Raw genomic sequence first — 15,718 nt, 5'->3', positions numbered from 1 at the left:
CATAAGCTCCCCTGAACTTCATTCCAGGTGAGCGAAAATGGCAAGTGCTGCCCCCTTGCTTGGCACTCTGCATTTAAAAAAGATGAGTACAGACAAACAATCATACGTTGGCATCCATATTGCTCAGGCTTCATGGGCTTAATGGCCTAGCCTCCTGTGCTGAAGCTCCTTGTAAGGTAAATCAAAAAAAAACTCAATGATTGCAGGTGCTCAGTCCACGATTTAGCCAGCCGACACATGTATAAAAGGGCTGGTAAAAAAAAAAAATACTCCTACATTTGTCAGTGTGTAGAAAACAATTCTCCGCAGGTAGCGAAGCAACAGGTAAAAAAAAAAAAAAGAAGAAGAAGCTCAGTCAACACAGCAAGCACTTATATGAAGTCACGAGGATGGTGGTAGTGATGTTGTTGGTCTTTGTCATCTTCTGGGGTCCACACACCATCTCTGCATTCTACGCAACAGCCAATTATGGTCAAACAGATCCGCTCGTTGCCTCACCACCTTAAACAGAACAGCAAATCAATCATTTACGTCTTCAAGAACAAACAGGTTCATGTTGCACCATTCATATCAACAATTTAAAAACTGGAGCTATAAATAGGACTTGCAAATGGAGAGTATATACCGTCTGTCAATAAGACAGCTTGAGAATGTTAAACCAGTTGTTGTGTTATTCATTGTTGACTTTTTGTTTTTTGAAATCCTTACTTTTTGGCATCTCCTCTCTCTTCCTCAATCCACCGACATCATCCACACTGGCTGTTGTGTTCCTCCTTTGAAACACCTCTGCAGCCTCTTCTTGGATGACCACATTATGCGACGATTCAAAATGGCTTCTGCATTTCCGATCTATGCATAAGAATGGTGCCAAGACAGCCACGTACGACTATGCCCATCAAAGTCCACCGTGTCCAATGACTGGTCCACCGTGAATGAACGACCATTGGTCAAAGAGTAGTAAAAACGACTTTCAGGCACACACAAGTTTTCCTATCCTGGGAGACGCCAAGCGGCAGTTATTACACGATGTAAGTGTGAAAACGGGTTTCGGCCACATACAAGTTTGCCCATGTCCACATACTAATTGAAAGTAAACCGTGGCTCGTCGGCTACCCACCTTGGCATACACGGATTACACGACACTGCTGATAACCCCCTTCAGTCGTAAAAGCTGATGTGCCGTTGCACCTCCAGATCACCTCGGATTGCAAAAAATATTTTGCATGGGTTGTAACAACATGAAATGGAACACTTTTAGCACCCAGACAGATCAATGTGCTGTATACAGTCATGTGAAAAAGTAAGTACACCCCATGTAAAGTTTTGACTTTTTCAACATATTTCAACATACAGCTATTTATTTGATCTTCATTTCAACAATATTGACAGATAAAGGTGATATAATATAACAAACATCATGAAACATTTACATTTTGTAGTCCATTGTATAATTTAAATAAACATCAATGCAAATTTCGCATGTGGAAAAAGTAAGTACACCCCAACATTTATCACTACTTCAAATACCTAAAATTAAAATCAGGTGCACCAGCTCAGGTGCAAATGATTAGAACATCGTTAGAGAGGATCTTGGAGGAACCTGTCTTATTTAAACCTCAGACATTTAGTTTGGTTTGCTCTTTGTTGTTGAAGTGTGTGGCGTCACCATGCCTAGATCAAAAGAGCTCTCTGAGGCCTTCAGAAAGAAGGTTATAGATGCCTACGAGTCTGGGAAGGGATTTTAAAAGATCTCCAAACAATTTGAAATCAATCATTCGACTGTCCGGAAGATCATCTACAAGTGGAGAAGATTCCAAACAACTGCCAACTTGTTCAGGCCAGGCCGCCCCAGCAAGTTCAGCCTGAGAGCAGACCGCAAGATGCTGAAACAAGTCTCCAAGAACCCCACAATGTCATCACGGGACCTACAGGTAGCTCTTGCCACTGTTGATGTCAAAGTGCACGAGACGACCATTAGAAAGAGGCTGCACAAATTTGATCTACATGGGAGGTGTGCCAGGAGGACACCTGGGCAAGACTCACACCTTTGCTGTCCAGAAAGAACATCAGGGCAAGACTAAAGTTTGCCAATGAACACCTCGGCAAAGCCCAGCACTTCTGGAACAATGTGCTCTGGACAGATGAGTCAAAGGTAGAGCTATTTGGCCACAGTACCAGAAGACATGTTTGGCGAAAACCAAAGACAGTATTTGACCACAAGAACCTGATACCAACTGTAAAGCATGGTGGTGGAAATATTATGGTTTGGGGCAGCTTTGCTGCATCAGGGCCTGGGCAGCTCACCATCATAGAATCCACTATGAATTCTTCATTGTACCAGAGGGTGCTTGAGGATAATGTGAGGCCATCTGTCGGAAAGTTGAAGCTCAACCGAAGGTGGACCTTGCAACGTGACAATGACCCTAAACATACCAGTAAATCCACCAAGGATTGGCTGAATAGAAAGAAATGGAGGGTTCTGGAATGGCCAAGTCAAAGCCCGGATCTAAATCCCATCGAGATGTTGTGGGGGGATTTGAAACGAGCTGTGCATGCAAGAAACCCCTCAAACATCGCACAGCTGAAAGAATTCTGCATGGAGGAGTGGGCAAAAATTTCTCCCAGTCGATGTCAGAGACTGGTAGACAGTTATAAGAAACACCTACTTGAGGTTGTTTCTGCCAAAGGGGGCAATATCACCTATTAGAGCCAAGGGTGTACTTACTTTTTCCACATGCGAAATTTGCATTTATGTTTATTTAAATTATACAATGGACTACAAAATGTAAATGTTTCATGATATTTGTTATATTATATCACCTTTATCTATCAATATTGTTGAAATGAAGATAAAATAGCTGTATGTTAAAATATGTTGAAAAAGTCAAAACTTTACATGGGGTGTACTTACTTTTTCATGTGACTGTATATATATATTGTTACGGAATCCAGGGGACGGCACTCCCGTCAGAAAAGGGGGGGGGGGGGTTAATCCCCTTGTCCTGTTAAGCTGGCCGTCTCCGCGGGTCCTGGTATACTTGTAACGCTCCTTTGCGAGGTGGGATTGATCAGGTTTATTGGTCAAGGTGTTCTCCCGAATACCTTCACCAATCCCTCCGCAAAACAGGGAGACAAGTACCGCTCGAAACCAAAGACAAGCTGGTATTTGCCGAGCGGGTTAGCAGTCCGTGGTTCGAGCCGTTAGCAAAGACTAACCCGATTCATAAGCGTTTGGCCGAAATCGCACCACAGAAACTCAATGGGGGAAATCTCTAAAGCGATCGATGAGAAAGAAAAACCAAAGGTAAGAAAGAACAGATATTTATTAACTACTATTTACACAAACCAAAGAAGAGAAGTAACGAAGGACATTTACAGAAGGAGCAGATACACAGTGCAAATCCTTATACAAGCTTAACTTATACCCCAGACAACACAGAGGACAGACCACGGACTTACACAACAAAGGGAAATTGCAGGCAGTAGTGAATGGCTGTAAGGAGAAGATTCAGGTGGGACACAGGACAGGAAGGTCCGGGCAAAATGCGCAGAAGAGAGGTCCGCTCCAAATTCACAGTTCGGAAGCGAACAGCCGGCGGCTCCACATGGCAGGGCTTTCTGCAGCAACAGTTCCCTCCTTACTCGTCTGCCTCGAAAGCTGCTTGCCAATCTGTTGCGTGGCGGGACGTATATCTCTCCTCATCTGCGCGCGCGTTTCTGAAGCTCTCTCCTCTCTCTCATCTGCCGGTGGGGGCTTCGTGCGACTGGTTATATGGCCACACCCTTGGAACCCTCGCGAACCTGCTCGATGTTTCTGGTCACGCCCTACCAAGCCATGCCCACCGATTCCTGGTTGGTCATAAGGGCTTTCTGGCTCCACCTTTTGATGACGATGGGCAGGCCATGCCCTTCTTCTCCGAGCTGACCACGTGGGCAATGGAGTCTGAGGCGCTGACAATAGGCCAAAGCAGTAGTGGCGAACGCCACCGTACTGGCGCTTTTTAGGAGGCCGTGGGGGTGTCGGAGGGATCCTATTTTATTTGATTTGGTGCAACGTAAGATCGACTATTGGACACACAGCCTTATCTGAAACACAGAATAACGATATAACTATAGAGAGGTTCTATGATTAGCTACGTACTTGTACATGGACTAGCTAAGGTGCACTCATTTCAATTAACAGCCAATTAAAGGGAAATGTACACAGGGGTTATTTATAAGGAATTTTAATACTAAATTTGATAAAGTGAAGGTTCTAAAAACTGCAACAATATATATATATATATATATATATATATATATATATATATATACATATATATACATATATATACATATATATACATATATATATATATATATATATATATATATATATATATATATATATATATGCATACTCGTATATGCATATACAGGCAAGTACAGTGCAATTTCTAAAATTGAGGGATAGGTTCAAAAGCTATATACGTATATAGCTTTTGGGCCTATCCCTCAATTTTAGAAAATTAGGCCTATCTTGACCTTTTCGCCTCAAAATAATTGGTGGTTGAGTGACCTGATGTAAAAATTCTGTTCAAATTTCAAGTCAATGGATTGACAATTTTATTGTTGATGAAAATTGACAATTTTAGAAATTACAACCTATGTTGACCTTTTGGCCTATGTTGACCTCAATATAGTTGGTGGTTGAATTCTGTGAGCTGATCTGAAATGTTCTGAGCCAATCTGTTAAAATTTCAAGTCAATCGGATGAAAAATGACAATTTTAGAAACTTTTGTCTATGGTTACCTCAAAAATAATTGGTAGTTTAATTCAATGACCTGATAAGCAAATCCTCTTCAAATTTCAAGTGAATCAGATGAAAATTGACAATTTTCAAAATTACGGCCTATGTTGACCTCAAAAGAGTGACCGCTATATCAAATGGTCATGTAACATGTGTTAATGTTTCAACTCCCTCCACTGAACGGTTTGTGATGTACGCTCTTAACAAAATGCAGACAAGTCCGCACGTATGGGCGACGGATCTCTTAACCCCACTTTTTGGCTCGTGAGCACAGGGTAACAACTCCTTAGCAAAGGTAACTGGTGATGCCGAGTAATGCTGAGTCGCTTCGTCACGATAATTTTAATAGAGGGAGGAGTGGGAGTGGGGGAGCATAGGGGGAGGGAAGGGGACTTGGGGAGAGAGAAGGGGGGTAGAGGATGAGGGGGGAGTGGAGAGAGGAGGGGAAATGCTGGGGGAGAGAGAGGGGAGGGGAAATGCTGGGGGAGAGAGAGGGTTAGGGGAGACAGATGTTCATGGTCCATACATGTTCATGGTGCATTCACAGTGCATACATGTTATTGGCACATTCATGGTGCAGACATGTTATTGGCACATTCATAGTGCAGACATGTTATTGGCACATTCATGGGGTATACATGTTCATGATACATTTACAATGCATACATGTTCATGATACATTTACAATGCATACAGATCTATGATACATTCACAGTGCATACATGTCCATGACACATTCACAGTGCATACATGTCCATGACACATTCACAGTGCATACATGTCCATGACACATTCACAGTGCATACATGCCCATGATACATTCACAGTGCATACATGTCCATGACACATTCACAGTGCATACATGTCCATGACACATTCACAGTGCATACATGTCCATGACACATTCACAGTGCATACATGCCCATGATACATTCACAGTGCTGCATGCATGTCCATGACACATTCACAGTGCATACATGTCCATGACACATTCACAGTGCATACATGCCCATGACTCATTCACAGTGCATACATGCCTATGATACATTCACAGTGCTGCATGCATGTCCATGACACATTCACAGTGCATACATGCCCACGACACATTCACAGTGCATACATGCCCATGACTCATTCACAGTGCATACATGCCCATGATACATTCACACTACATACATGTTATTGACACATTCACAGTGCATACATGTCCATGACACATTCACATTGCATACATGTTATTGACACATTCATGGTGTGTACATGCCCATGACACATTCACATTGCATACATGTTATTGACACATTCATGGTGTATACATGCCCATGACACATTCACACTACATGCATGTTATTGGGGCATTTATGGTGCATACATGTCCATGACACATTCACAGTACATACATGTTTTTGACACATTCATGGTGTATACATGCCCATGACACATTCACAGTACATACATGTTATTGACACATTCATGGTGTATACGTGTACATGACACATTCACAGTACATACATGTTATTGACACATTCATGGTGTATACATGCCCATGACACATTCACAGTACATACATGTTATTGACACATTCATGGTGTATACGTGTACATGACACATTCACAGTACATACATGTTATTGACACATTCATGGTGTATACGTGTACATGACACATTCACAGTACATACATGTTATTGACACATTCATGGTGTATACTTGCCCATGACACATTCACAGTACATACATGTTATTGACACATTCATGGTGTATACATGCCCATGACACATTCACAGTACATACATGTTATTGACACATTCATGGTGTTTACATGCCCATGACACATTCACAGTACATACATGTTATTGACACATTAATGGTGTATACGTGTACATGACACATTCACAGTACATACATGTTATTGGCACATTCATGGTGTATACGTGTACATGTGCCCATGAAGTACATTGTACATGTCAGTGTGACACGTCGGCACGACCGGAATGACAGCCGTTTGGCAGTCGTTCAACACCTGGAGCGATACCTGGTCTCAGCCGAACACGCCCAAACGGCTCCTGATATATGAGCAACTCGCTAAACCTTTACTCTCAGCACCTGCAAGTCGTGCATCGAATGCGCTGGAGAAAGGCTCCCTGTCCCAGGTGGGTCATGGACCGAGCCCACTCACTCCGGTCGAACATGATGGACTGATCCACAGTCGCAATGATCATTCCCGATGAGCGATGGTGGCTGCACGCTTGTCTGCGCCTCGTCCTACTAATCAGGATCGGGTGAGTTCCACGATCAATGTTCGAGATTATAATCATTGTAATCATGACCTCCATGGGTTCACATTAAACGCAATTCCACTGATGCTGTCAAATAAGAGTGAAGGGGAACGTTTTTCCGTGGGACTTGAAAACAGAGCATGCTTCTTCTTCATTCGATTTGATGTCATTACCTGTATTGGAAATTAAGAGTGAAGATACTCAAGGTATTAGAAACGGTAGCTGCTAAGTTTCAGATGCAAAATGATTGTCAATTTAATCTTGGTTAACAATCTACAATGAACAAACACGACTTCCCGGTGTCTCGCCTGGGTTCGAATCCCGACCCAGTTATAAACTGTCGTCCCGATATTCACGGGCAAGGTGATTCATCAATATGTGTGCCATCGCTTGGATGGACCCAGAACAAATTACAATGTTTTGCCCAAATTACTTAGTCGAGCATCAGACCTGGCCAGCGACTTCATGAAAGACTTGAGCCAAAAACTCAACCACCCTCTCCCAGGCAAACCCACAAGAACATGGGAATAATTGTGGCCATGAAGCATTCCATTAAAAACACAAAAGTATCAAAATGCACTGATGAACAGGCAACATTGAATATTTCCACAATGCCTTAAAAATCAAGGAATACTTCAATTACCTGGAATACCTGTTCAATTTTGCGACACACAAAACTGCATCAAACAAGCGCGTCGGAAATCGATTTGGGATCGCCATAAATGTGAAATACCATGAAACGTAGTGAAGTTCTGCGTTTAGTGATCTTGTACACTCTGGTTTGGCAGGAACTAGTGACAAATTTCCAGGACAGCATGTGCTGGGCAAAGCAAGGGTCGGGTTCGCAATGCGCACGACATGTTCGCCTTTGTGCGGCAGAATTGACAAAGCAGATCTTCAGGCGCCATTCGCCTTTCCTCCGATCACCTGAGCAGAAGAAAAGAGGTTTCTAGTTTTCATTTGGATAAGCAGTTGAAGCCTTATGAATGACAAAAAATCCGAAAACTGTCAGGCCGAACTTTGGGCATGCTGGGTTTTGGGTAAACGTTACTAGCTTTGGGCCCTATTTTTAATTTCTTTTTTTGTTTTTCACAAATTTATAATTCCAATCGAAACAAAAAAAACAATGACAAAATAAGTATATTTTGGTAAGATATATGTGATATTTGTAGAATTTTTTTAATTTTTTTAAACCAGTGCTTTTTCGACCACAACGTTTAGGGCTTTCTGACTAGCAAGCGCATGTGTGATGTTTGTGAGATCCAGACTGGTGAGTAAGGTTATGTCACATTTCAAACTCATATGAGTAAGACTAGTGAGGTGGTCATGACGCATAATTGTGTGCAGCAAGTTTTCCAGAAGCTTCATCTTTGAGAAGGTTCATCAAGTCAGGGGTCTCAACATTGGTCTTTCTTTTTCTGCTTATCGTGACCAATTGGATAACTTTGTTTCATGGTGATCACTAAAAAAAGGAAAAAGTGGAAAAAAATTATTTGTCTCCAGCGCAGAGCCCTGGGCACCTGACCAGAATGACCGGCTCTTAGTTCGGCCATGAAGATATCAGACTCTATGTACTAATGGTTATAACATCTACTCTGATTCTGAGAGGTCGGTGATTCGAACCCCAGTCGAGTATAACCAAAGACTTTAATGCTTGATGCTCAACATTTAAAAAGAACGTAACATGGACAAACAATCATAAGTTGGTAATAATAGCCTTGGCTTTGATGGGCCTATAATGGCCCCTCCTGCATTGAAGTTCCCCCGCGTGGCCTGCAGCCTCCCCCGCTTGGCCTGCAGCCTCCCCCGCTTGGCCTGCAGCCTCCCCCGCTTGGCCTGCAGCCTCCCCCGCTTGGCCTGCAGCCTCCCCCGCTTGGCCTGCAGCCTCCCCCAATTGGCCTGCAGCCTCCCCCGCTTGGTCTACGGCCTCCTCCGCATGAACTGTGGCCTCCCCCGCTTGGCCTGCAGCCTTCCCCGCTTGGCCTGCAGCCTCCCCCGCTTGGCCTGCAGCCTCCCCCGCTTGGTCTACAGCCTCCTCCGCATGGTCTGTAGCCTCCTCCGCATGATCTGTATCTTCCTCCGCATGGTCTGTAGCCTCCTCCGCATGATCTGTAGCCTCCTCCGCATGATCGGTAGCCTCCTCTGCATGATCTGTAGCCTCCTCTGCATGGTCTGTATCCTCCTCCGCATGATCTGTAGCCTCCTCCATGTGGTCTGTAGACTCCTCCATGTGATCTGTAGCCTCATCCGCATGATCTGTAGCCTCCTCCGCATGGTCTGTATCCTCCTCCGCATTATCTGTAGCCTCCTCTGCATGGTCTGTAGCCTCCTCCGCATGATCTGTAGCCTCCTCCGCATGATCTGTAGCCTCCTCCGCATGATCTGTAGCCTCCTCCGCATGATCTGTAGACTCCTCCATGTGATCTGTAGCCTCATCCGCATGATATATAGCCTCCTCCGCATGGTCTGTAGCCTCCTCCGCATGATTTGTAGCCTTCTCCGCATGATTTGTAGCCTTCTCCGCATGGTCTGCAGCCTCCTCCGCATGATCTGTAGCCTCCTCCGCATGATCTGAGCCTCCTCCGCATGATCTGTAGCCTCCTCCGCATGGTCTGTATCCTCCTCCACATGATCTGTAGCCTCCTCCATGTGGTCTGTAGACTCCTCCATGTGATCTGTAGCCTCCGCCGCATGATCTGTAGCCTCCTCCGCATGGTCTGTATCCTCCTCCGCATGATCGGTAGCCTCCTCCATGTGGTCTGTAGACTCCTCCATGTGATCTGTTGCCTCATCCGCATGATCTGTAGCCTCCTCCATGTGGTCTGCCAAACTCATGTTATCATATTCATCAGCAGCCCTTCTTCATTGCCTCTCTATCCTTGAAGTAGCGATTAATTGTTGGCATATTTTGTAGCGGAGCAAACCACTTTAAATTCCTTTGCTTGCTTCAACCTTCTCTGAGCGCACCTGTTTAAGTAACGCCTATAACTATCATTATTGTTTACTGTCTGAATTCAGACGTACAGTGTTGTGGTCAAACTTCATGCCAGATCAATCACACAGCAAATCAATAGCAGCGTGTATCACGTAAGCGGGTTCCATGGAATATATAGCAATCAAAATCATTGCAATTATTTCATGACGAGGCCGAAGCATAAGGTCTGTTGCTCTTACATTGCAGGTAGGTCAGTGATCTCTCAATTTTTACCGTTTATTCTCCAACATTGTTCCCTCCACTCTCTCGGTCATCTAACCCTCCCAAGCAACTACAGGATGCACGCGTCGTTCCAGTAGCCTCGTCGTAGTTAAACATCCAAAATTCAGGATGACCGCACACCTAAACTCATATTTCCCACTTCTCCCATCTCCCATCTATGGAACCGCCTTCCAGAGGTTGTTCTGTCCCACTCTTCCCTCCAGTACTTCAAGCAGGCAATGCACCACAACATCATATCACTGACTCCCCATCATGACCCATGATCTTTATTAACCCGATTAGCCCTTCCTATCTACTTGCTGACTTCAGTTCTCTCTCTATTTGTCCTTCCTAACTACATCAGTGTGACGTCATGCTGTTAAAAGAAGAATCATCACCATCACATTGGACGTTCGAGACAAATGGATTTTGATTGTCAAAAACGAATGCATACCGAGGAGCTCCAAAAATCCACAAAAATTCTTAGAACCAATAATTCCACTCATCAAATCTGACCAACAGGAACTGTCAATTTGGCTGTGAAATGCAATGGCATCTCATACGTCATGACCTTTGAAATCGTCCATCTCGATCACTCTCTGGTCAAGAATCTCGATCAAGAACGGACTCACCGGAAGCACCGCTGCGACTCTTGGCTTGAATGTGCGGCTACCATCTATTAAGAGTGGAGTACTCCCAGGTCTCGATGAGGTACCAGAACTAAGCAAAACAACTGGTACACTACCTGGTACCTACAGCATCAAGTTGGAACGAAATGCCGTAGGAGTACGTGTCGCCTGTCGACAGCCAGAATCTTTGGTGAAAAGGATCATCAAGAAATTGAATGAAATGACTGAAAATGGGTACATTGCGAACGTGAAAAGGTCCACTGAGTGGGTTACACCGACGGTTGTGTCCATTCTCAATGGGAAAAATCCATCTCTGTCTTGATCCAAGCAATCTGAACATGGTAATCAAATAAGAGCATTACCCTATGGCCTATGCGGATGATAGAAGAGGTAAATCACTGATGCCAAAGTATTTTCCATTCTAGATGCGAAGAGTGGGTTCTTGAGTCTTGTGAATAAATTTGGATGATGACCAATTGTTTCTCTCAGCTTCAAACCCCCATTTAGTGGTTGTGATGGCTGCGGTTGACATTTGGCCTGATATGCTCACCTGAGATATTTCAATGCAACATGGTTCAGATGCTGGAGGATGCTGATGCCACAGCTATTGCGGACAACATATTGAAAGCAGGACGAGAATAGGATCACCATGATGAAGTTATGCAGAAAGTTGTCAACTGGCTATGAGTTACAGCTTGAAAATCAACATGCGAAAACGCAAGGTCCGACGTCCCTACGTTCCATATGCAGGACACCTGTTCATTGAGGATGACCTCAAACATGACCCATCCAAAGTAGAAGCAGCGGAAGACATGCCTCCACCAGAAAACAAGGAAGGCATGAAACGCTTCATGGGATTTGTGACGTATCTGTCCAAATTCATACCTAATCTCCATGAAATAGATGCCCACCTGCGAGAGCTGCTCAACACAAACACCATATTCGAGTGGCAACCATCCCAGGTCGAGGCATTTGACAACCTGAAAAGTTCGGCTGCAACACTCCTGTCTTGAAATGTTACATCAATGAACCAGTGGAGATGCAAGTCAGAACGGTTTTGGTGTGGTCGTCGTGCAGGAAGGCAGGCCTGTGGCACACAGTTCCAGTTCCACAATTAATGTGGAAACCCGCCATGTGTAGATCCAAAAGGAAGTGTTCTTCATGGTGCCTGCCTGCAAAAAGTTCCATGGTTACATTTTCAGGAAAGAGGTTACAGTCTACAATGATCACTAACTACCAGAAGAGATCTTCACAAACCAACTGACAGCAACTCTAATGTTCAACCTTCAGATGTGTGACCTGTCCATTCAAACAGAAAGAGCACAGAGATGTACTCACCTGATACGTTGGCTAGGGTCTATAGTTTCCTCGTAACGAATCCGAAATAGACAACCTGGACACAGAAATCCAGGATTGTACTCAATACGAGCTAGAACCAGGACATGCAATGATACTTTCTGGGTTGGCCAGATACTAGAGAGGAGGTACCAATGATCATTTGAATCTCTCTCGATGTGTCCAGGCCTATCACTTCACCATCACTGGCAGGTCACTCATCTCTCTGTCTTCTTCCATCTCATTTCTGGTCTTGCACCCTCTGCCCTCTCCATGCTCAGTGCCTCCCCCCCTAAGTATCTTCTGAATGCACGTGGTCCACTATCAACTCTCTCCTAGTGAAACTACCTAAATCTAGAAGCACTGCTCACCTCCTCTCATTTGTTCTTCTTTTTCCTGCCTGTGGAACCGCCCTCCACACTCTTTTATCCAATTCTTCCCTCTGGGTCTTCAAGACAGCTGTTCACCACCACCTCAGATCATCCTCTATCCAAAGCCATGATCTTTTCTACAACTGTTCAACCACCCCCACCTCACTCAAAATTTTGCTTACGTATCCATTTGTCTGGCCCTGAGGTTGAGGCCTGTGTTGCCTGGAATAAAAGATGGTGCTTGAGTTGACCGAGGAACTACTTAATTTCCGAGTGTATTTTATATTTTGAACACTGTAGAACACGAACCTGCAGTTTAGCAGTACTTTGGCTCTGAATTTGGCAAATACGAGTCTCGTCGGAGTCTCGTCCCGAGCACGAACGTGCACTTGCGGTCTCGCAATTGCTTTAGTCTGCCGGTCTGTCAGTCAAACAAGATTGACAATCATTCTTAACAGTAAACTTACTCGTTTTAGCGACATCATAAAGGACACAAACAACAGGCACGAAAAACTAATGTAACGTGTTAAATAGGGTGGTGTAAAAGACGGTGCATCAATGGCGGTAAACTGCCGATCCAATGGGTTTTTTTTATATACAGCCTTTAAATCTTAATTAATTTAGATTGAATTTAATATACTAGGGCATGCCCGTACGTGGGTGCCCGTTCCTTGCCAAAAAAAAAAAAAAACGCTACCCGTACGCTCTACCCCGCCCGTACGCCCGTAAACAAAAAAAACAACGCTCTTCGCTTCCGCCCTTCGCTCTGACTGAATTGGGAGAAATAATGCGCATAAGAAATCGAGAAATTATTATTTTCTCCGGAAGAAATCGAATTACGAACCGTAATGGCGCACGCGCTCGGCTCGGCTCGCAACAACGCGTTCTGTGATTGGCTGCCGGAAGTGAAGTCTTCACTGTCCGGAAGGTCGCAAATCGCAGTTACGATGAATCGCAAATTAGTTTTATTTAGTTTTAAAACATAGTTTAACGGCAACATAGTTTTCCAACGTGAAATAAATGAATACGCTCTCAAATGTGCCGTCCGAGGCAGAGTCTGTTCGCCACGTTCGGCACACGTGATAGCTCGCTGCTCTCTGATTGGTTGAATCGTTTTTTGGACATAGCTCGGTAACTACTTGTCCGATTAATATGAAACCTTGAAAAGGCACATCCTCGGGTCCCCAGCAATATACCTGGCAAGTTTAAAGTATATCGGACCCGTGGTTGTCGAGAAACAGCGGTCACAGACATACATACATACATACATACATACATACACACAGAGATTACTGGAATTATAGATAGATGAACACTAGAACACAAATTTCCTTGTTTGCACTTCCAAAAACCTTCACTTTAGCAGTACTTGGGCCAGATTTTATGCTCTCCCGACCAATCACATTTGCCACTCGTGCTCTCTGGGCGTAGGCCGTTGGATATCTTCTTCTTCCCCCAAGAAAATGTTTCTAATAAAGTCTCGCATCCTTTTTTCTCAAGACTGCGTGGGGTAAGATGTTCTCTAAACTCCATAGTTTCAATGTACGGTTTCATTCACACTCAATAAAGGTGAATTAATCTGTAAAAACAAAAGAGCTATAAATGGACACTATCTGTGGTGCCATGCGTCAACCAGAGAAATGAGGGAACCAACATGGACAGAATTCTCCGTTGAATCCTGGTCCAACATGCATTCGCTAACAACGACCGTTGCCTCACACACACCCCTTTACCTTCAGGAAGGCAAATGTAGTCGGACACCTGCACACAATGGCCTGTTCCTCCCAATACAGACTGTGGGGTATTTCAGGTCCACAGCTGACGATGTGTTCCCACTTCCCATCGGAATAACGGTGTGCTCCAAGATGCAGCACCCTCAACTTTCTCACAGCTGGCTGATAGCACACTTAAATCGTACCTGTTAGACTTGTAAGTGTATATTCTTTCAGGAGTATTATTAAATTGTTACCTTAAAGTAATGTTTAACATGATGGTTCTTTTGTTGTTGTTGTTGTTGTTGTTGTTGTTGTTGAAGTTCCATGTACCCCTCCCAGGGTGTATGTGCTGATGAAACAGTCTCATGACAAGAAATATGCTGGGTAGTTTGTGCCTTTGCCTAAGCAACAGATATTAAAACTTATAAAAACAGTCGGACAATGGCCTATTCTTTGCGAAAGACACCGTGGGATCTTTATCATCCACCAGCAGCGAATTCAGTTTGTAGTCGGTATTCTGGATTGCAGTTTATAAGTTGAGTGTGGAATCCGCAACTAGACATATAACCAACGGCGAGGACGCTCTCCAACATTAGATTCACTCAAAGTGGAATGTTTTGAATAATTATTTTTTCCTCTTTCTTCTTTTTTTATCTATTCATTCATTCTCCTTGCTTGTGTCCAACTGTTGTCTCACTGTTAGTGTATTGCCTTCTTATCCTTTGGCAACTTACTCTTCTACAAGCTTAGATCTTGTACATGTAAATATGGCTGGAAGCCAGACTGAAAACCTTGAGAAAACATGCAAACTTTCTGGGAGCTGTCATTTGCTGGAGAAAAATGAACTTGCGTTTCATCACTTGGTGCTTGTTTAAACGTAGCTCGGCCGAGTGAACTTGCATATTTCCTTTTCACCACCGATTCATTTATGCACAGAAGGGTTGCACTCACCTTCCTGTAAACATACAATATGCCTGTGCTTGTCTGTGCTTTCCAAGCACTCACAATCCATCTCACTCAACCCTGCACCTGGATCGCTACGTTCCCATCTTGCCATGCCTGCCGGATGCACCGATGGCACCCAGCAGCATCCGGTAGCACTCAAAATCACCAGGTAGCACTCAACACCACCCTGGCGGTACCCAAAAAGCACCTACAATCACCCAGAAGCATCCAGAAGCAACCAAAAACACCTGCGCAGAGCAGAGAATGGCCACAGAGCGGCTGCGACGCACCACAGGGCCCAGTGCCAGAAAATGCTGGGTGTGGGGCCTCAAAGCCTTTTGGTTGTTAAACAGAATCAAACATATTTAGAAGTCGTCTTCAAAACGCCTTCCCATGTCTGCCACACGATTACGCAACATGGCAAACATACTTATTGTAAACAAGCTGTATTTAGACTCAC

General features: G+C 44.2%; 2 protein-coding genes across 3 annotated transcripts in view; one reads left to right on the top strand and one right to left on the bottom strand.

The window, feature by feature from the left end:
* Window positions 1-324: 324 nt before the first annotated feature.
* LOC137424470 (uncharacterized) lies at window positions 325-15,393 on the bottom strand. Its single transcript, XM_078775503.1, has 3 exons — window positions 15,265-15,393; window positions 7,801-7,994; window positions 325-501 (listed from the first exon to the last, which is right to left on the bottom strand). The coding sequence occupies exons 1-3, from the start codon at window positions 15,368-15,370 to the stop codon at window positions 418-420; spliced, it is 384 nt and encodes a 127-aa protein (XP_078631629.1). The 5' UTR covers window positions 15,371-15,393; the 3' UTR covers window positions 325-417.
* Window positions 6,875-15,718, top strand: part of LOC137424469 (protein Wnt-7b-like) — a 58,004-nt gene continuing 49,160 nt past the window's right edge. The window contains exon 1 of one of the 2 annotated variants that reach the window (XM_068111955.2): window positions 6,875-7,070. In XM_068111955.2, the coding sequence (XP_067968056.1) occupies window positions 7,003-7,070 (68 nt within the window). In that variant the 5' untranslated portion in view covers window positions 6,875-7,002. The remainder of the gene's footprint in view (window positions 7,071-15,718) is intronic. The other variant, XM_068111956.2, reaches the window with a different exon arrangement.

The sequence above is a fragment of the Myxine glutinosa genome, chromosome 4 (assembly GCF_964187855.1).
Source record: "Myxine glutinosa chromosome 4, kmMyxGlut1.1, whole genome shotgun sequence".
Lineage (NCBI taxonomy): Eukaryota > Metazoa > Chordata > Myxini > Myxiniformes > Myxinidae > Myxine > Myxine glutinosa.
This window is presented reverse-complemented; position numbering and strand designations above follow the sequence as displayed.

What these genes read in the sequence shown, in the direction of transcription:
- LOC137424470 (XM_078775503.1), bottom strand. Translation starts at nt 15,370, where the DNA reads ATGGCAAGATGGGAACGTAGCGATCCAGGTGCAGGGTTGAGTGAGATG. An exon ending in TATTGTATGTTTACAGGAAG is followed by an intron (nt 7,995 to 15,264) that starts GTGAGTGCAACC and finishes TCTTCTGCTCAG; the next exon opens with GTGATCGGAGGAAAGGCGAA. An exon ending in GAACTTCACTACGTTTCATG is followed by an intron (nt 502 to 7,800) that starts GTATTTCACATT and finishes GTTCTGTTTAAG; the next exon opens with GTGGTGAGGCAACGAGCGGA.